Below are 22386 nucleotides of genomic sequence, written 5' to 3' on the forward strand. Positions count from 1 at the left end.
CATTTTTGAACCATGAGAATGTATTGTCTATTCTAAAGAAATAAATGAAAAAGAACAAGGGGGTGGCACTTGTCTTTCCAGATAGCAAAAATACTATAAGGCCAGAGTAATTAAGACACAGTGGACAGAAAAATACAAAATGGCTAAGAAACCAGAATGGGGAATCTGGGAACAGGCCTGGACTGGCCAGGGATTTAGAACACAATCAAGCTACACTTCCCCTAAGGAGCCAGAACAGTGGGTGGGGCTGAGGTGGCCAGGGCTCACCCTCGCCCTCGCCGTCGTCTCCCCCTTCACCCTGGGCCCACAGCGGGACTTCCCCTTCCCTGCCCAGTGGTCTCCTGGCGGGGCCATCCAGCTGGCTCTGGCCCGTGGGCTGTGGGTGGAAGGGAAGACTATGACTTCCCAGCAGGACCATGATAACCTCTAGCACCATCCTCCCACCCGTTCCCTTCCTATGAGGACCACGTGTTGAAGTGCAACAAACTGGAATCCTAAGTAACTTTCTCAATTTTATTTATGCTTCATTATGCTACGCCACTGGGATGTGGGGGTTCTTTTTAATTACAGCTAGCTGACTCACCCTAACAGAATTGGCTATGCATTTGGAGAAAGATAAGTTAGATGCCCGTTTGCAAAAAACAAAACAAAACAAAATAATCCAAATAGATTAAACAAAAACGAAACTATAAAAGCATGAGAATAGTCTATATACATATATAAAATCTGGGTTAGGGAAGACCTTTAAAAGACAAAAATGTAGGCCGGCCCCGTGGCTTAGCGGTTAAGTGCGTGCGCTCCACTGCTGGCGGCCTGGGTTTGGATCCCAGGTGCGCACCGACGCACCGCTTCTCTGGCCATGCTGAGGCCGCGTCCCACATACAGCAACTAGAAGGATGTGCAACTATGACATACAACTATCTACTGGGGCTTTGGGGGAAAAAAATAAATAAATAAAATTATAAAAAAATAAATAAATAAAAAGACAAAAATGTAAAACATACCAACAAAAAAAATTGGTAAAATTGAGTGCACCAAAAATCAGAGCTTCTGACAACAAAGATAGTTAAAAGCCAGATGATAGGTAACACACTAAAACACAAAGGATTAATACCCAGAATTATTATTTTTTAACTCCTAAAAACCAGTAAAATAGTGCCTAAAAACCAGTAAAACAAACAACCTAACAGAAAACGGAAGACTGTGCAAAGACCATGTGTGAGCCCTTCACAAAAGAGCACATGACAAAGGCCGAGACACATGGGAAAGGCCGCCCAACCTCATTAATAATCTGGGAAATGCAAGTTAAAACGAGATGCCGTTCTTTACCCATCACACCGGCAAACATTTTTGTGCTATTTGTAATTGATGTAATAACGAGGAGCTCTCAGAATTTAAATGCATGCAGCTGCTTCTGGAAACAATTTGCTAGTATTTACTCATTCTAAATGTTCATACCCTGCAGATTTAAGCTGCATAAAATTACATGATTTATATTAAAAATGCAAAACAAAATGTGTGTGTACCTACATTGGGTGTGTGTGTGTGTGTGTGTGTGCGCAGTTGCACAGAAAAGTCTTGAAACTTACATATGAAACTGTGGAGAGAGGAGAGGTTTGGGCAGTTGGTCAAGGGCCACTTTGTAAGGTCTGAATTTTCACAGTGATCATACATTTGCAAATTACTTATGTAATTAAAAATTAACTTTTAAAAAAGCCTAGTTAATGTACAAATCTATCATTTCTGACATTTGCCTCTAAGCAAATACACCAAGATTTCAACAAGCCTTTGAAAGGTTTCTGAAAACCACCGTATCCCTTCGCCTACCGTCTCAGCAGTTCCTGGGGTGACAAGTTTGTGGTCCCTTCTTCATCACTCTGGCTGTCACTGCTGTCAGTACTCTCAGAACTAGTACTTTTCTCTGACTTTTTATTCTTTTGCTTGCCTTTGTGTTTGTGCTTCCGGTGTTTCTTTTTCTGGAAAAAAAAAAAAGTGGGAGGAACAAACGGGTGTTAGTCAATACTTCAGTACAATGACAGGCTAATGAGGCACTTGGTTGCTGAAGTCATTCAAAAACAAAAACAAAACACCTATTTGGAGTGAGCTTTAGCTGGTATGGGACAGACCAAGACACAGCTGTGCACACTCTCTACCATGCACACACTCACAGAGCCCATCCTACATGGAACAGACCAGGACACAGCTGTGCACACTCTCCACCATGCACACACAGAGAAGATCCTACCTGGGACAGACCAGGACACACAGCTGTGCACACTCTCCACCATGCACACACTCACAGAGAAGATCCTACCTGGGACAGACCAGGACACACAGCTGTGCACACTCGCCACCATGCACACACAGAGCAGATCCTACATGGGACAGACCTGAACACACAGCTGTGCACACCCTCCACCATGCACACACAGAGCCCATCCTACATGGGACACCCAGGACACACAGCCGTGCACACTCTCCACTGTGCACACACAGAGCCCGGCCTACATGAGACAGAACAGGACACACAGCTGTGCACACTCTCCACTGTGCACACACAGAGCCCGGCCTACATGAGACAGAACAGGACACACAGCTGTGCACACTCTCCACTGTGCACACACAGAGCCCGGCCTACATGAGACAGAACAGGACACACAGCTGTGCACACTCTCCACCGTGCACATACTCACAGAGCAGACCCTCCATGGGACAGACCAGGACACACAGCTGTGCACACTATCCACCGTGCACACACTAACAGAGCAGACCCTACGTATACACACTCACAGAATTGATCGTCTAATGACAGACACAGCAGAACCAAGCAGACATAGGCAGGACACCGTCCTGACACTGAGCCCCGGTCATATCCAAGGTGACCCCTGCCACCTCCTGTGAACCTGCCTGGTCCATTTTGTTAGCATATGTGATAAACTACACATCAGGATTGCAAGTGCCCTGGAAAAGCACAACGAAGAAACTGGTAGAAGGTCAGAGAACAGATACGCTGATAAGAAACAAACGAATTTTGTTTTCAAATCTGTCAGCACCAGTTGTTTTCCTTTTACTATAAGAGAACTGTCAACATCTTCCACGCTCAGGAATCCTTTTTTCTGGTAGCCAATAATGGAGCTGTTTCTAATCAATTCTACTACTGCCCGGACCACTTTGGGTCCCCAACACTAACGTTAACCAAATTAAAAGCCCGTGCAGTCACTGAGAAGAAGACATGGATGACGGGATAAGGGCTGTCACGGTGAAAGCACATACTACTCCTTCAAGAGTCCTTTACTTCGAATAGCCAGCTATGGACCAAAATCTCTACTCGCAATGAGGATAAAGTTGTCGAGAAAAGTTCAAAAGAATATCTTCACTTAATGTTGAATGAATAATCAATTGATATGACTTTTTAATTTAATATTCAACCATTACTCTAGGATATTTAAATGTCCTTTTTTCCTACTTTTTAATGTTCACAAATAAAAAATTTTTTTTAAGTATAACTGAATAAATTAAAATATTCTGTCTGAAAGAAAAACAAAGTTTCTGAAAATCGAGGGTTTACACTGAATGTCAACATTTCTGTCAAGGAGTAGAGAGACCTGTGTGCCCCCGTCTTAGCCGCCAGAGAGTCTCGTCGACTGGCTTCATGTGTCACACCTGGGGCTTGTCTGGACCACAGAAGCAGGGCCATCGGACCCCGCACACTGACTCCAGGAGTCCCAGAAATTACCTTCTCTTTCCTCCGTCTGTGCTCTTTCTTGGTCTTGTGTTTTTCTTTGTTCTTTTTATGTTTCTCCTTTTGAGGTGTCTCAAGTTTTTGACGAGCATCTGAAACACAAACGTAATAAACACATGAACTACAGGGGAAAATAAAGGTGAAATGACTGCATTAGAAATCTGACTTCGATGGAATGTTTGACATTAAGGCAGAACTCCTGCCCCACCTCACTGATAAACAAACGGACTAAGATTAATACATCCGTAGCTCTATATTTAGAAACTGCCAGAAACCTCAACATAAGACCTCTGTGATCCAACCAGTATCCTGCCACAGCCTTATCTGCCAGAAGACGTCAAATGAGGATAAAGTCAGACCAGAACACCCACAGGCCTTTTGTAACTTAACATCTCCAAGTAAACTCACAGGCAGACCACAGTCTGAACCTCGCTCAGCTCTGTCGCCAGCTCTGTGATCTTTGGCACACTGCTTAACCTCTCCAAGTCTCAGTTTTTCCACCTACAAAATAGGAATAATAAGAATCCCTATCCTCTTAGGCATAGAGAGGACTAGATGGGACCACGCACACGAATTCCACAGCCCAGAATCTGGAACATGAATGTCAGTTCTTCTCACATTACCCTCCCTTTACAACAGCACATTTTTACATGCATTTGTCATGTAAGCGGAAACACCAAAAAATTAGCATCAAAATAACATAATGTACACAATCATTAAAAGTGACTAAACAAGTTGCATGCGCCTAAATTCTCCACTTCTAAATTCGGACCAAAACGTTTTCATAGGTCATTAATTTCCAGGTACCCAAACTAGTAAAAATTCACAATAGCAGAAGCAGTGTAAATCATTAAATCAAGTTTTCCACCTAAAGAAAAGTTCCAAGGCGTTTCAGAAGTGTGCATATTTTCCAAACACTGTTAACAGGTGCCTGCAATTTTCTAATCTTATAGTTTGGTCAGATATTTCAAAATTTGACCTCCCCTAATTTTTTTTTAAATACTAGTTTTTGGAAAACCATCAATAACCCATAAACCAAATTAAATTATTAACTATGACAAGGATATCAGGGATGGGCTGGGAATCAGGCATAAGTAACAGCTTTCAAGCACTGACACACTTATTTTAAGCTAAAGATCTGAATAAAGCAAGAAAAAAATACATTCACCACAATTTTTCAAAACTTCACACTTTTTATTCCTCTCTGCTTTTTAATCATCTCTTTGAAGGCTGGGTTAATTACCCAAACCAGTATTTATATGTGGGCAATATAGGAAACTGTAAAGTAGATGATAGAATTATATGTTATTTATATACCTGGGCCATGTTATCAGATGCTTGTTAACCCAGCCTTCAAAGATGTGATGAACCAGGCTACACATTTACATGTGACATGTCAATTTCAGATGGCACTGAACAGAAGCAGTTAACAGATGCGGGGGAGGAGGATGGGCTATATTTACTTCTGAAAGGATTAGTTTTATTTTATTTGCAACATTAGCCAAAGTATAAAAAAGTCTCAGAATATCCTTCTCCCTGCAATTCGCACCCCATCTTTGTGTCCTAGATTTTTACTTTTTTATTTCTATAAGTGACAACATTTGAGATACTTAGGATTCTACTGTAAGTATCTGAAAGTTAAAAAAAAAATAGTTTAAAGGTCTTTGAAGCTATAAAGCAACAACTATCATTTAGCCACTAGGTGGAAGTAATAAGTTTCAAAATGTGGCTGAGAACAGATAAACCAGAAACAAATGTGTATATTTGGTGGGCCTGGTGTTGGATTAGATGGGTGGATGTAACCACACGGTTAGAGTTGTCATATCTCAGGGTAGACGCTGCTGCCAAAGCAAACAGGTGAACCAAGGAGTTCTTGACTCACTGGGGCAGAAGACGGGAGGCAGCCTCGGGCCGAACTCTTCTCTTTCATCCATCTGCATCTTTTGTATCGGGAAGGAAGGTGCGGGCTCCTGGGGTGCCAGCTCGCTAGCTGAAAAACAGCAGGGTATTAATTTCATAATTCACCAAATATTAAGTGTTTGAGTCTTTAATTAATGTCTGTTGCCACCAGATAACATGTGCTTTTCTTCACCACTTTGCTTAAACCAGCTCGTGCCAGGTGCTGGGGACACAGCAGTGAACACGCAGACCTGACCTCTGACCTCATCGACATCTGAGCTGGGAAGTCAGTCACACAAGGGCACCTGCAACCAGTGCGCCAGTGGCGGTAACACAGGGGTGTGTACAGCACACACTCTGGATCACCTAACTGAGACTTAAGGGCGGAAAGACGTTCTCGAGGAAGGGCCGTCTGAGAAGAATAAAAACTTACAAACAGGGGCTGGCCCTGTGGCATAGTGGTTAAATTCGGTGCACTCCACTTTGACGGCCCGGATTTGGTTCCTGGGTGCAGACCTACCCCGCTAGTCAGTGGCCATGCTGTGGTGGCGATCCACATACAAAATAGAAGACGACTGGCACAGATGTTAGCTCAGGGCAAATGTTCCTCAAGCAAAAAGAGGAAGATTGGCAACAGATGCTAGCTCAGGGAGACTCTTCCTCAGCAAAAAAACAAAAACAAAACAAAACGAAAAACCTTACAAATGAACAGGGATATAAGACTGTCCCAGCTCAGCAAGCTGAATTTCCTCAAAATAAATTATCAAACAGGAGAAAAACTAAAAAATAAATAAATTATCATGTTCACATGAATAATCTTGTTGTTTATGGGGCCGGCCCAGTGGCGCAAGCGGTTAAGTGCGCGTGCTCCGCTGTGGCGGCCCGGGGTTCGCCGGTTCAGATCCCAGGCGTGCACCGATGCACTGCTTGTCGGGCCATGCTGTGGCGGCGTCCCATATAAAGTGGAGGAAGACGGGCATGGATGTTAGCCCAGGGCCAGTCTTCCTCAGCAAAAAAGGGGAGGATTGGCATTGGATGTTAGCCCAGGGCTGGTCTTCCTCAGCAAAAAGACGAGGATTGGCAGATGTTAGCTCAGGGCCAATCCTCCTCATGAAAAAAAATACTAATAATAATCCTGTTGTTTAAAGAAATTACTATGCTTTCAGATAGAAAAGAGAAAAATGGGAAAAGTCTGGAAAAATATGTATTAAACTGTTAATGGTGGTTATCTGTGGGAAGTGGGATTCCAAGGGACTTCGGCTTTCTACATTTCTATATTTTTAGACTTTAAAATTCAAGTATATATGACTTGGTAATAAAAAATAAGTTGGTTTTTTCCCCACAGAAATAACAAATGGGCTGACATTTGCAATCACCTAAGAACAAACAATATTTTATGTCTCTATGTAACTTTTTGGTTAAAGGCTCTCAAAAATTATACCTAAGTCCACCACAGACTGACAGGGCAGGTGGACCACGCTAAGACTGAGATGGGAAGATCTGTCTACCTACCCCAGCATCTGAAAAGTCTCCCACCCATGCAAGTGCCAGACGGCCTTCTTTCCTGTGCCAAAACTCCTGGCTAGGTAAACGGAACAAGCAGGACAGGCTGCTAAGCAAGAGTTAACTCATAGTAGACGGCTACTAACCATCTACTAAGTGCTGCTACGCGCCAGGCAAGGCCCCTCTGACGGCTGATCCAGAGCATCCAATTTGCCCTGCAGAGACGAAAGCAGGACAAGCCCCTGCACACTTCATGACCAAACGTTTTCCAATAATCCTAGCACCTCATCATCAACCAGGTTGAAAAAAAAAAAGGCTATTTTTTAAATGAAAAGTTTACTGTTTTTTAATTCTTCTCAGCTAGAATAAGTAGGAAAATCAATATTATCAAACACGGCTATCCTAAAAATATACTAGAGATTTATACCAGATACAAAAAAAGAACTTGGCTCCACCTCAATTACAAATACACAAGATTAAAAAACATTGACTGCTAATTATCCTGGTTTAAAATTACATACTAAACAAAGAAGCAGCTTCTCTAGAGACACCATCGTTTTCTTCTTTGGATCCCAAAGTCTGAAATATTGACATACCGTGTGCCACAGATGTTTGCACCAAGTCAGTCTCTTGGGAACTTCTGAAGTCGGCCTCCCGGGTACCTGCCTGATCATCCTCACTGTCACCTTGCTCATCCTCGGAGGATGAGGACTTTTCATCAGAAGAGCTGGCAAAGATGGCCTTGAATAAGTCCATGGATGGGCGGCTACCTTCTCCCTCAGGCTGCGAATCCACTTCTTTGTTTACCACCTGTATTAACAGTGAATTAAGAGTCAGGAATGAAGAAGCAAGGGTAAGGACCCAAACATTCTAGAATACACACACACACGCATGCACACATATTTATGTTTCTGCTCATGTCCACGGGTCTCCACATCCATACAGGGCCTAACTAAACAGTGATCACTCGTATGGCATTAATGTTGTTTGTTTGTTTGTTTTTTGGTGAAGAAGATTGGCCCTGAGCTAACTGGCCAGTCTTCCTCTATTTTGTATGTGGAACGCTGCCACGGCATGGCTTGATGAGTGGTGTAGGTCTGTGCCTGGGATCCAAACCTGCAAACCCCGGGCCACCAAAGCAGAGCATGCCGAACTTAACCACCACACCACCAGGCTGGCCCCCATAGGGCATTAATTTTTGTGGTGTTTCTGATTCAACAACTAGAATGTGTTTCAGTAGAGTGTGCTGACTGGTAGAAGCAGCTGAAGCCTCTTACGGAGATAGATCATTAATCAGAATTGCAGTAGGGACTAGCAGCGCCTCTGTCCTATTTTCAAGAGTCTATCCGAGCCGCCTGAGGTCCAGTATTAGAGGCGATGAATATAGTCTACTCATATGAAAATGACCAAGAGAAAGCTGTGGGCCCCCTGCACAATGGGGAGGGAGCCAGAACACATCTATAAAGTGGTCACGGAACTTCCCTTTGCAATTACACATCACCCCTCCTAAAAGAGCCCAGGTATGGACACGCAGATTAGCCAGATAAAGAGGCAGGAAGTTTATACACACTCAGTTCAATAAACGAGGAGCAAAGGTAGGAAGTAGACATGGCTCCCACCCTCCAACAGCTTATCCCCAGATGCACCCGGGGTAATCTAACGTGCTAAGCGATCAGAGAGAGCCCCAGGACTGGCCAAGAGCAGAATCCACTTCAGTCCTTCCCTTTTACCCCTGAATAACCCAGGTCAGAGAGATGAGAGGCTCTGTCAGTGATGCACTCATGGTCCGTGCCAAGGGGTGAGTCTGGACTTGACTACCAGCTCTCCTCACTCTCCACCAGTGGTCACTCCCCCAGACCACACCACCTCCAATTTCTGGAGCAGAGTTACAAATACCCACAGGAGGAAAACTGGTACAAGACAGAGGAGTTTGTAGTCTTAAAGTAGACTGTTTTCACAGAAAAAAATTAAGAAGGAAAATTATACTATTCCCCACTAAAAATAACCAGGACACCTTGGAATAAGGACTGATTCCAGAGCTGGGAAACATCAGACAAGCCCAAACTGAGGGACATTCTACAAAATACTGGCCTGTAATCTTCAAAAGTGCCAAGATCATAAAAGTCAAGGAAAGACTGCGGAACCTTCTAGACTGAGGGAGACTAAAGAGATGTGACAGTTAAGTGCAACAAGTGATGCTGAGCTGCACCCTTTTTGCTAGGACATTATTAGGACAACTGGCGGAACTTGAATGGGTCTGAGGGTTACATGGTACTAATGCATTAATGTTAATTTCCTGATTTTGATAGATGTACTGTGATTACATAGGAGAATGTCCTTCTCTGAAGGAAACACAAGGGTGATGGGGCATCTATCTGGTTGGCAACTTATGCTCAAATGGTTCAGGAAAAAAATTATCTGTACTGTATTTAAACTTTTGAGATTGTTTCAAAATTTTAAAGAATCATACAAAAAGTCAGGAGAGAGAGCCTGAAGCACAGGAAACCATGGCAACAATTCCCTAAAAAAGTCATGAATCTGAATCTTTCTGGCAAACCACGGATACCAATGTCACATGCATGGGCCATGAACTGAACGACAGATGGCTGACATCTGTGTTCACAGACATTTCTGGCCTTTAATTGGTGTTTACATTATTAAATGTACAGGAATAACTGTCAGAAGTACATGAGATATTCAACTCTTAGCTACAGGATCTTTTTTGTTTTTATTTTTTTCTGGAATATAATAGGAGCTGTATTGGAATTAAATAACAACAACACACACCAAACTCACAATGTCTATGCCCGCAAAGCTCCCTCACACCCCCGCTTCACCAAAAGGTGTGCACATTCACATTTTTGCAGACTCAGAAAGTTTTCAAAGAAAGAAATTAAACCCAGAGAGGGGAAGAGACTTTCCTAAGGGCACATGGCTAATAAGGGAAAAAGCAAGAACCAAGACTTTTTCCAGGAAAAATTATCTAAATACTATCTCAACATGATTTTTGAGCAAATCCAGAAGGCTTTCTAATTTAATGACCATATCACAGAACCAGAACCCCTGAGTAGGGTTTTATGTCATTAAAAAGGAACAGTAGAAACCCAGTGGAGAGGTGCCAAATGCACGGTAGCGCAGGTGGTGGCAGGAGCTCCCGGGCAGGTGCCTAACACTCTGAAGGAGGGCGACCCTTTCCTCTGACCACAGGAGCTGCGGTCCCAACAGCCTGGATGGAATCCCACTGCTTTCTTTCCCCTTCCTGCCCTCCTGCCACTTGACTCCAGCCACAGATAAAGTCACAGGAAGTAGAAGACAGAGCAGGGAAACTGAACTCCCAGCTTTCTGACTGGAGGACGTGAAGGGGGAGCCCAGAGAGTCAGAAAGTGTCAGGAAGATCACGAAGAGGAAGAGCTCAGAGCGTGCTCCTATAGAGTAGTCTATGACCTTCTGGCTCACCCCTGAGCTACATATGCATGGATCCCACTCTCAACAGCAAACCAAAGGCTTTGATAACAGAACTATGGGATGAACTACCAGCCAGGTCCCAGAGCAGCCTCTGGGAAGTGCCCATGCAGGAAAGTACTACAAATAGTACTATGATAAGTACTATGAATAGCACTACAAAGGCTCTGAAAAATGGAATGACATTTGGACCACAGCCCACAGAAGATGGGTTGGAACTTGCAGCCTGAACCTAATTAGGTTGATTGTCTGCTAAAGCAAAACAAAAAATCAACACTCTCCTTAGAATTTAAACAAGACCCAGGGTCTCATAACATATATTCAAAATGTCCAGGACGCAATCCAAAATTACTTGGTACACAAACAACCAGGAAAATCTCAACTTGCAAACAACAACCAACAGACACCAACCCAAAATAACAAAAATGTTGGAATTATGAGACAGACTTTAAAGCAGCTCTTATAATCACGCTCCAAAAATAAGAGAAAATGAACAGAAGTTAAACAGGTCTCAGCAAAGAAATAAAAGATTTTATAAAGAAAAAACAAATGGGAATTTTAGAAATGAAAAATACAATAACTAACGTAAAAAAAATCACTCGATGGGCTCAATAGCAGAATGGAGATGACAGAGGAAAGAGTCAGTGAATCTGAACACAGATCAATAGAGATTATCTGATTTGAACAGTAAAGGAGAAAAAAAGATTGAAGAAAGGAAGAGGCTCAGAGACCTGCAGGACAATATCAAAACACTTAGGTCATCAGAGTCCCAGGAGAGGAGCGAGAGTGTGGTGCGGAAAAAATATTTGAAAAAACAATGGCTGCAAATGTCCCAAATTTGGTGAAAGATAAAATTAAAAGTTTCAAGAAGCTCAGCGAAGCCCAAGCAAAATAATCTCATAGAAATCTACGCCTAGACACTTCAGAAACAGCTGAAAACCAAAGGCAAAGTGAAAACCCTGAAAGCAGCCAGAGGAAAAATCACATCATCATGAGGAGAGGAACAAGGATTCAAATGACTGTAGATTTCTCATCAGAAACCAGGAAGGCCAGATGGAAGTGGCAGAACTTTTTCTTTCTTTTTTTTTTTTTGGTGAGGAAGAGTGGCCCTAAGCTAACATCTGTGCCAATCTTCCTCTATGTTGTATGTGGGACACCACCACAGCATGGCTTTGATGAGTGGTGTGTATGTCCATGCCTGGGATCTGAACCCGCAAACCGCAGGCCACCAAAGCAGAGCACACTGAACTTAACCACTACACCAGCAGGCTGGCCCTGGCACAACATTTTTAAAGGTCTAAAAGAAAAGAATTGTTGACCCAGAATTCTATACCCAGCAAAACATCCTTCAGGAATGAAGATGAAATACAGGACCTTCTCAGATGAAGGAGAATTAAAAGAACTATTGGAACTGCTCTAAAAGAAATGCTGAAGGAAGTCTCCTCAGTCAGAAGGGAATGAGAGGAGAGGGAAACCTGGAACTTCAGGAAGGAAGAAAGAGCAACTGCAATGGTAAATATCTGAGTAAATAAAATAGACCACTATCTCCTCATCACTTCTTAAAATAGGTCTAACATTGAAAGCAAACATTGAAACACTGTCTGATGAGGTTTTCAGTGCATGTATGTGTAATACATAAGACAATACCAGCGGGGAGAGGCAAGGGACCCACACAGTGGTAAGGTTTCCACATTCCACTTGAAGTATTAAAATATCAATTCTAAGTAGACTGCACAAAGGTAAGTATGTATACTGTTATCCCTAGAGCAATCACTAAAAAATATATAAAGAGAGGGAAAAAAAAAGTAATAGATAAATTACAATGGAATACTAAACATTAGTCAAGTAATACAAAAGAAGGCAGGAAAGGGGAAAGAGAAGAACAAAAGAGTGGGAGCAGACAGAAAAATAATAAAACTGTAGACCTAAGTCCAAAAATATCGACAAATTACATTAAATACAAATGATCAAACACACAAATTATACCATATAGATTATCAAAAAGTATTTTTTTAAAAAAGACCCAATGACAATGACATGCTGTTTATAAAAAACCCACTTTAAATATAATGAAATAGATTGGTTAAGAGTAAAAAGATGGAAAAATACATACTATGCAAATTACCAGGGATAAAGAGTGATGTTACATAATGATAAAAGTGTCAATTCAACAAAAAGATGTAATAATCCTAAATGTGTATGTGACTAACAAGAGAGCTTCAAAATGCATGAAGCAGAAACCACTTTGGATTATGGTTTGGCGGTTTCTTATAAAGTTAAATCTGTATGTATATGTTACCCAGCAATCCACTACTAGGTATTTACCCTAGAGAAATGAAAACTTCTGTTCACACAAAAATCTGCACATGAATGTTCACTGCAGCTCTATCTGTGATAGCCAAAAGCTGGAAACAACCCACACATCCTTAAAGAGTGAATGGACCAACAAACTATAGTACACCCACACAATGAAATATTATTCAGCAATAAAAAGGAATGAACTATTGCTACACACACAATACTGATGAACCTCAAAGGTATGATGCTGAATGAAAGAAGCCACTCTCAAAAGGCTATATATGTATATTGTCTGATTCCATTTATATAACATTCTGGAAAGAGCAAAACTATAGAGACAAAGAAGAGATCAATGGTTGACAGAGGTTTGGGGTAAGGGGGTCTATGACTATAAAAGGACAGCATGAGGGAGTTTTTTGGGGTGATAGTACCATTCTGCATCCTGACTGTGGTAGTGGTTTCACTAATCTATACATGTGTGAAACTCACTGAACTGTACATCAAAAAAAAGGAGTCAATTTTAATGTAGGTTAATTTAAAAAGTAAAATAAAAATTTTTTAATGAAGCTATTAGAAATAAAACCAATTTTTTATTAAGTTCAACTTTTTACTATTAAAGCAGTAATAAAAAAAAACAATAGATATTTTCTCTATATCCTACACAAAACACAGAACAGTTGTTACTTGGAAAATTATATTGAATTTTGTTGCAATGGTTGACGCTCAGTGAAAGCCATTCTAGGCAGAGGCCTCAAATGATTAAAGCTATGAGTGAAACTGTTGGACTGTAAAGCAGGTGTCCACAAAGTACAGCCCATAAGCCAAATCCAGCCCTCTGCCTGTTTTTGTAAATAAAGTTTTATTGGAACATAGATGGACTTGATTGTTTTCACATTGCCTATGGCTTCTTCTACACTCAACAGCAGGGTTGAATAGTTGCGATAGAGACTATATGGCCCACAAAGCCTAAGATATGTAATATCTGGCCCTTCATGGAAACAGTGTGCTGATCCCTGCTATGGAGTAATGAGAAAGCATCACCACAGAGCAAGGCAAAGGCCACAGTCAGCCTGGCAAAGAGAATCTGGAAGCCCCACACACCTTATCTGAGAGTGATTTTGTCATGTGCTCCTCTTGCTTTACTAAGGGATTGGATTCTTGTTGAGGTGGACCAACTTTTGATCTAGCCAAACTTAAAAATTCACCAACGGAATCTTCCTTCTTTTCTTGTTTAGATGTATCCCATCTCGATGGTTTTCTTGATTCTGAAAGGCAGGACAGAGATATAACATCAGAATTAGCAAGCAAAAGGCAAGCTCTCCATTACAGCTCTTTAATTCATTCAAGAACATCAGTGAACCTACCATACGCCAGGCACTGTGCAAGGTGTGGGGAATACGGCAGATGCTGAGGCAGAGCCCCAACCCCAAACAGTATGCATGTGGACCATTACAACAGGAGCTAATGTATTCATATGAGCAGTTCTCTTAGTGAAGGAGAGTTCACACTATGTATGGCCTTAGGACTAGGTGACCCTTTACCTCTGTCTCCCCAGCAGGCTAGCTGTTGAGACCATGGTCAGAACAGGGACCTGAGGGAGCCCTACTCACTGTCGGGACCTCGGTGCCCCAGTGCTTTTTCACTTGATCCTTGAGCCGCAGGCAAGGAAGCTGTCTCCGGGAGTGTCAGAAAGTTGAAGACTGAGTATCTGTCACGTTTCACTCTTGGTAAGCCCACTAAAGTTGAACTGGGGGTTGAAAAAAAACATATATATATATATACACATACACACATATATACATCTAATTTTAATAACAACTGTGAGGATCAAATCCAATTCCTGTAAAGCTTTCCATCTCATGTTTTTCAAGAGTAACTCTTCTACTTGGATAAAAATGTCCCCTAAGATGTTTTCGCTTCTCAAAGCAGTTTAAGAATTTAGAATGGCTGATATGAGGACCCACGAGTCTTTCCATATTATAGTAAGAGCTAGAATGTAACTTTGAAAATGGATTTCCATTAAGGAAAAGTTCCACTGCTAAAAATACACCTAAATTTTCTAGCAAACTCTCTGATTCAACTGTATACTTTTTCTTGCAATGTTTATAATCAAGTAAGAAGGTGTTGAACTTTTATAAAGAATTAGAGAACATAAGTAACATTTTAAATGTAAACCATATGTCTATCATTAACAAGGGGGCAAACTAGACAGGCATTAAGTTGTTGTACCTTGACGTATCCGAGTTTCATATCTTCAATATGGAATAAAGTTTGCTATCTAGATGTTTGTTTATTTTTCTAGTAACAACTTCATAGAAGTTAAAGTAAATCTGCAAAATTTGCAACTCTAAGCATTTACAAGTAAGTTCATCTAGAAAAAGGGAATTTACCTGAGTGTGTAAGGGAAAAAGTTAGCTTTAATATGGAGGATAAGTACTGAGGGAAGGGCAGGTTTATCCAACTTACTCTGGGTAAGGGTCAGGGACATTAAACCTCTTACACAGAAGCTTGTCAGGGTGCCACTCAAACGTGTCTCGGGTGAGCTTCCCGAACATCTTCATCTTCACAGCAGACTGCTTGTCGCTGACATCATTCTGGGAAAAGACATTCATTCTGTTTCAGCAAGTGGTCACACAGTTGACCTGAGTGCTCCTCCATTTAGAAGTTCTCAGTTCAAAATTATGAAAGAGCTTATGCTGCAGTATTTTTGCTCAAGTACACTGGAAGCTAAAAGCATAAAGTCACTTCTTATTCTATAACACCATATATATTTTGATCTTTTCACTGAGGGATTTAAACTATTTGGCTATACAGTGTTTTAATGCTAAAATTCACCAGGTAGGGACATGACGGAGACAGACCTCTTGGTCTCGAGGGACTTCCACCTGATCTGAATCGTCCTCCTCCTTGGCATGAGTGAACCTAGAGGATAAGGTCGAGTGGGAAGACACATACAGCAGGGCTGCCCGAGAAAATTCATCCCGCTCACGGCCTCGCTCCCACTCTGTCATACTGGGATCCAAACACTGTTCCAGAGCATCTGTGGTACAGAGAACAAGACACTGCTTCACTCCTAGGAAAAACACAGGGCTTAGGGGAGAACATCCGGCGGGCACCACTGTATCCCTGTGGATCTCACCAGAAGAGACACAAATCCTTATCCTGGTTTCTAAGAGCATCAGGGGGAGGTACTTGGCAGGTAATATTGCTCTCTCTCTCAAAACAATGCTTTTATTGAATTCTGTCTACCACATAGAGCAATAAAAACATTTGGGGACTAATGCTTAGTTAAATCTTTAAAGCAAGGAACTTGTTACCACTTCCAGACAGTAATAAGTTCATCCCAACTATATTACTAAGTTTTGGCAGAAAAACACTCCTTTCTCTAAATTTTTTTTTTTTAATTTAACAAATAAACATGAGGAGTGTGGGTTCTAAGTAGGGAGTGCAGACACAGTAGACAAAGATCTGCTTTTGAAAACCAACCCCTCTAATTTGCCAACAGCTTCTCACAGGGACTACTGCATATAACAGCAATCCCCCTCCTCAGTCTTACCATATTTACTTCACAGATCAGAGAGTGATTTTTTTTTTCCCCAGGCAATGGTTCAACAGCCAATTATCTTTTTAAGTCAAATTTTAGACCACAATTTAGGGCTGGATGGTTAGGATCTTAAGATAAAGTGGGAGGGCCGGCCCGGCGGCTTAGCGGTTAAGTGCACACGCTCCGCTGCTGGCGGCCCGGGTTCGGATCCCGGGCGCGCACCGACGCACCGCTTCTCCGGCCATGCTGGGGCTGCGTCCCATGTATGGCAGCTGGAGGGATGTGCAGCTATGACATACAACTATCTGCTGGGGCTTTGGGGGAAAAAATAAATAAATAAAATCTTTAAAAAAAAAAAAAAAAAAGATAAAGTGGGAGATGATCTTGCTCTCTCGGTGTGACACACCACACTAAACAGAAGTCAAGCATTTGCCAACAGTAAATGGCCTGTAATTTAACATTAGCCACTGCCAAGGCATGTTCTCTGCTTACACAGCTATCTCTGGGACCCGAGATATAGAGAAACACAAGCTAATTGTTCTTGCTGTCTAAGGTCAAGAGCTAGGGACTGCAGTCTTTGCACCGTCTGCAGCAGGACAAAGCAAACACTGGCAGGACAACATACGTCAACTTTAAATCTGGGACAAGGGCCAGAAGAGCAAGAACTCTACCCCAGCCAAGAAGTGGGAGACCCAGGCCCAGTACCCACCTTTCTGACCCCGTTTCATATTTACTAAAAACTCTTCGTATCGTTTTTGCTTTTCTGGATCTTTTGCAAAAGGTTTGAAGTTGCTGGCTCTTGCGGTGGCCGTCCCACCGCTCAACGCCATGCCCCGAGAGCAGTGTCCGACGTCTGGAGAGGGGGGCTGGGCTCTGCTGCCAGAGGCGTTCTGGGCCAGACTCCTGGCCTTGAGCTCAGCTGCTTTAAGGTCAGTTGCCTGCTTCATTTCTTTGATTCTCTCTTTATCTTTTTGGGATAGAAATTCTAACACTGAAGTAGCTGAACCTAAAGAAAAACAATAGTGATGAAAAGTACCATAAGACAACTATATTTACATTTCTCTGTACAGACATTTTTAATATCACAAACTTATGTCATTGGAGATGAGTGTTTTACATTTAGTGTTTCATCTGTATTCATATCCCTGTCACCCAGACAGTAATAAAATAATGAGATTCCTATTTCACAGTTGGCGAAAATGGAGGTTATACTTGGACGTTCATTGGGCCAGTGAGTGGTCCTAGAACGAGGAAGCTGACGTCTTGAACTCCAGACCTCCAGTCTGTGGTAGCCACCATCTCCACAGTCCTGCCCAGCACAAGCCCCAGTTCAGACACAGCTGCCCATCAAGCACTCACGTGCATCACAAACGCTCAGTGAGCACCCACTCCATGCCAGGCACTGGCCTGGGGCTGGGAGGACAACACAGACGAGGTCCTGCTCTCACTAGTGAGGGAGATGGACATTAAAGAAGCCAAAAATCAACACCAGAGGATGGCTACGAGAGGAGGACTGTGAAAATAATAGGGTGATGCGACTGAGGGTGACTTAGATGAGAGGGCTGGTGGTGGGGGTGGAGGGATAGGTAACTAGCTTATACAGTGGGCAGGGAAGGCCTGGAAGGTCCCTCCGAAGAGACAATATTTGAGATAAGTTCCAAGTAAAAAGAAGGAGCCAAAATATGAGGGAAGAGCAGATGCAGAGGAACAGCAAACAGAAAGGTCCAGAGGCAGCATCATGGTTGGCAGGTTCCAAGCACAGAAACAAGGATCCTGAGCCTAGACCACACAGGGTTACGGGAAAGCGGTATAAGATATGGCTTGAAAGGTAACCAGGGCTGGATCCATAGGGCCTTGTGGGGAGTCTGGAATTTTCTTCAGTTTGAGAAGTCCTGGAGCATCTTAAGGGGGTAGTGATACAATCTGGTTCATCTAGCCACCGTTAAGAAGAATGACTGCGCAGGCGACACAGGGTGACCAATGAGGAGGCTGCTGCAATAGTCCAGGTGCGAGCAGATGGGCGCTTAGACCAAGGAGGAAGCAGCAGAGGTGCAGACGAGTACATGTAGCCCCCATGCACATTGGGGGAAGAAAGGAGAGGACTTGCTGACGGACTGGCTAGGGTGGGGGAGGAAGGGAAAGTGAGGAGCTAAGAATTGGGATTCCTACGTTCTGGTCTGAGCAGCAGGTCACTGGTGGTACCACTTACTGAGGAGCGGAAGACTGGAGGAAGAGCAAGTTTGGGGAAGGAAGTGGGAACCAAGCATTCCGTTTGGGTTTATTATAGCTGAGATACCTGTCAGGCTCCCAAATGGCAAGTCCAAGTTCATCTCTCATAGTGGGTCTTTCTGATCCAACCTACAGGGGATGCTCCTCGTCTGTCCATACTTTCAGACACACTCGCTCCTTTTAGGCCTTCAGGAAAAGAGCTACAGTACCCTATTCCTCTGAGAAAAAAGTCATACGGTCCCAGGCTGTGCAGAGAAAGTAGAGGCACTCATGTCCCCGGTCTTCACTACACTCCTGGACAATTATGAAAGGTCTGAAAACTGCTGAGCTTAAGACCAAAGTTGTGACTTTAACGACACAACCCAACTGATGGTGGGAAAAACAGTCTTAAGAAGTAAAGGATGCATACAGTGTTACGTGTGCTATCCACAATAAACAATTTTATTCCCACGGTTTAGAATACAAAATCATGTAAAAAATTTTAATAGCTAAACAACGAACTTTCCATTTTGATTTTGATAACTCAGATTATTATAAATGTAATGATTATAATCTCCTCCATGGCACATACCTTGAATAGGTGTTTCTCCTAGCAACTCCCCCCGTTTGGAGGCATTCAGTTGGTGCCGACTATGTGTCCCTGGGTCATGCATTGGCTTTCCAGCTGACTCTGATAATACCTGAAGTAAGTGGGAGTTCTCAGAGGTTGCAGCTACCACGGGCCTGAAATAATGCACGGGTCGATAGTCTCTCGGTAATTCAGGTGGTGGATAAATCTTAGCAAAACAAAACAGAACAAAACTCAGAAAATACAGCTGCATGATGATCATGTTTGATATAACCAAGAAAACTAATTACCTCTGAGTGTTGTTAAGCCCACCCTTTCCCAGGCTAACATTCAGCAGGTAGGTAGCACTGGGAACAGCCTATCCAGGTGTCCAGCCAGCATCCATTCTGGATCTGGAAGGTCACCAAAACTACAATGTTCTAATGACCAGGCATTTTTATCATCACCCCTACCCACTTCTACACAGAGATGCAAACATGCATGTTTTATACGAGGAGAACAATAAAGATGATAATAGTGAACACAATGTATAGGCCCACATGCAGAACTGGCCTACTGTGAATCAGAAAATTTACAAAAGTATGATTTAAGGCTTAGGGAAAAAAAAACTTTAAATGAGTTACTTTTAAATTCAAAATTCTTTTTCTGGTTATGTTTCAGTTCCAAATTGCAGCTTCAGGCCTTATTTTTTGATGAGTTATTTCTAATTCAAAAGATGACTGAACTGAAATTGAAATATGTTTGGGAAATTCAGGCATTAATGATGGCAGAACAGATAAGTTCAAAGAAATTGTTACATATTTTTAAATTACTGCACTACATCATCTCCCTTGCTCTTGGTCTAACAAACACATATGGACTGCCCTATTTAAGCCATGTTCTAGATTTTTCAGCCACCTGAAACTCTGAGCTCCTCCGTAAGCAGTGAAGCACTGACGCTCTCTGGCTGTGGTTCTCGGCCCCAGTAGCACTCTGCTCTCCCCTGAGGGGTTTTCAATACTGATGCCTGTTCCACCCCACAAAGTCAGCTACAACCGGAGTTCCCCAAGCTTCCCAGGCGGCTGTAATGCGCAGCCTGGGGTGAGCACCTGGCACGATGGAAGTCCATGAAAGAGGGGTATTATCGTTGTCAGGAAATCTCATTTTTATCATCTTAGCCTGACCACTCTCTCTGAAAAGCACCGACTACCAAACCAGCAAACACCCTCAGGTGACACAAAAGTCCAGAACAGCACGACAGAAAGGAGGGGTGTGTACACATGACTCTTCTCAACATCCTCCATTAGCTTCGAAGCATTTCGCTTCCTCAGCTACATCATGGTTCTGTTTGGCCTCTGAATTCTGAGGCTGGGTTTTCAGCCACCTAATTGGGAAAACGTGCCTGTCTGTGAACGGCCGGTCAACACAGCCCTCCTCTGAATCATCCAGGCCCAAAGCCCGACTCCAGTGAGGAGCACCTGGGGACCTGAGTGCCTGTCTCTCCGTTTCCGGCACTCTGCCCCATTCCAGTGCATCTGTCTGTCTGGCACCCTCACTGGACAGGAGCTAATTGGAGGCCAAGACTTAGTCCTATTTATCCTTGAACTCTGAGTCAGGTTGTACTTCTCAGCCTTTTTTATGCTCCCCTTTCATACATGTAAAAAACTCGCATTCTCCTTTGACCTTATTTGACATTTCTGGTAATAAGAGAAGCTTACTATGTGCCCAACACTGTTCTAAATATATTCTGCTCATTGTTACAACACATTAACTATCACGACTAAACAAATCAAAGCCACCGACACGGAGTGTGGTTTCTCAGGCTGCACTGTTCCCAGCCTCCCCTATCTGGAGAACCCAGGCCAAGCCACACAGCTACTGAAAAAACGTTTGTTGAATAAAACAAAAAGCCCATTCAAGTGTGGAACAATCTAGAAAAAGGATGTCAATAAGGCAAATGGCCAGGCACCCCTCCTGGGCTACCAGCACCCACACTAACTTGTGACACCTGCCTGTGCACACGTGGCTCTGGTGGGTGTTAAGGAGCACCACTTAGCCTGAGATGTCACAAAATCTCACAAAAACAGGACTCCGGAAAGGCATTCCGAGTTCTCCACAGGACTGGACCCGCATGCACCTGGCTTCTCTCCTTTCTGCTGGCCCAGGCCAGGAGCCCAGGGAACGTTGCCCACACCAGCTGACGTGCTTCACAGCGTGCAGGAAGAGTCAAGACTACAGGTTATTATGGTTTTTTGAAAGTTTTCTACTTTTCCTCACGTTACATTGCCCCTAGGATTACATCAATTCCATTCTCCCACCAGTTTCGAATGTAACTCTTTTTTAATAGAAATAACCACTCACTTGTAGTTTGGATTGAAAAGATTAGCAATTAGCTGTTTTGAATACAATGTGGCTACTGACTGACATTTCTAATACGGAATATGTTTTCCTGGACAATCATTAGTAACTAGGCATTGCTTTTTGAAAACAGATTTACTTATCTTTTTAGTTATTAATATAATAACTATATATTTATATATAAAATAGCAGCAAATATTTTAAGTACTAAACCAGTAAAAAAAAAATCTTACTTTCTTAGAAGACAAAGGTTTAGAAGCCAAGGAAAATCCATCCAAGATTTTGCCAATGTATCGAAGATCTTTCTCTGGTTCTACAAAATGATGTCATTGATTAATTCCAGAAGCAGAGAAGATTAGAATAAGACAAAAGACGTCAGCTTTTTATCTCCAAGAACATAAACGCTACCTGTCATTCATGATATCATGTAGAGACAGCAGTAAAGGGGAGGCAGGAATGGCACGTAGAGCCCTCACACCTTTGTTGACTCAGTGACTGGCAGCCCAGCCCATGTCACCCTCAGCTAATGAGGCTGCCCAGGACATGAGGCGATGGCCCTCCAAGACAAGTACCTCAACACTGTTTTCAGAAAAGGTACCTTAGGTCCTAAGCTAAGGGGCACCAAAGAATATACTCTGTGGAATAAAAGATCTCAAGAAAAACCAGCAAGAGGACAGGTATGGATAAAAGTAAAAATCATAACTGTGCGAGAGTCATTTCTAAAACTAGGTGAAGAATCACGGGGAGACTACCTCCCATTTCCTTAGCAACAATCCAAATAAAGCACAAAAGCAATACAACCAG

The 22386-nt window shown here is 42.7% G+C and overlaps 1 protein-coding gene across 3 annotated transcripts in view; it reads right to left on the reverse strand.

Annotated features, from left to right (window-relative positions):
* The window catches only part of GPATCH1 (G-patch domain containing 1), a 39444-nt gene that overhangs the window by 2162 nt on the left and 14896 nt on the right, over window positions 1–22386 (reverse strand). For all 3 annotated transcript variants that reach the window (XM_004439782.3, XM_087421843.1, XM_087421842.1), the window contains 11 exons: window positions 21816–21895; window positions 19249–19453; window positions 17158–17454; window positions 15766–15944; window positions 15371–15498; window positions 14515–14651; window positions 14006–14169; window positions 7741–7954; window positions 5625–5732; window positions 3737–3834; window positions 1828–1976 (listed from right to left, as the gene is read on the reverse strand). In XM_004439782.3, the coding sequence (XP_004439839.2) occupies window positions 1828–1976; window positions 3737–3834; window positions 5625–5732; window positions 7741–7954; window positions 14006–14169; window positions 14515–14651; window positions 15371–15498; window positions 15766–15944; window positions 17158–17454; window positions 19249–19453; window positions 21816–21895 (1759 nt within the window). The remainder of the gene's footprint in view (window positions 1–1827; window positions 1977–3736; window positions 3835–5624; window positions 5733–7740; window positions 7955–14005; window positions 14170–14514; window positions 14652–15370; window positions 15499–15765; window positions 15945–17157; window positions 17455–19248; window positions 19454–21815; window positions 21896–22386) is intronic.

Source organism: Ceratotherium simum, chromosome 33 (assembly GCF_057802395.1).
Source record: "Ceratotherium simum simum isolate JZ-2026a chromosome 33, ASM5780239v1, whole genome shotgun sequence".
In the NCBI taxonomy this organism is placed as follows: domain Eukaryota; kingdom Metazoa; phylum Chordata; class Mammalia; order Perissodactyla; family Rhinocerotidae; genus Ceratotherium; species Ceratotherium simum.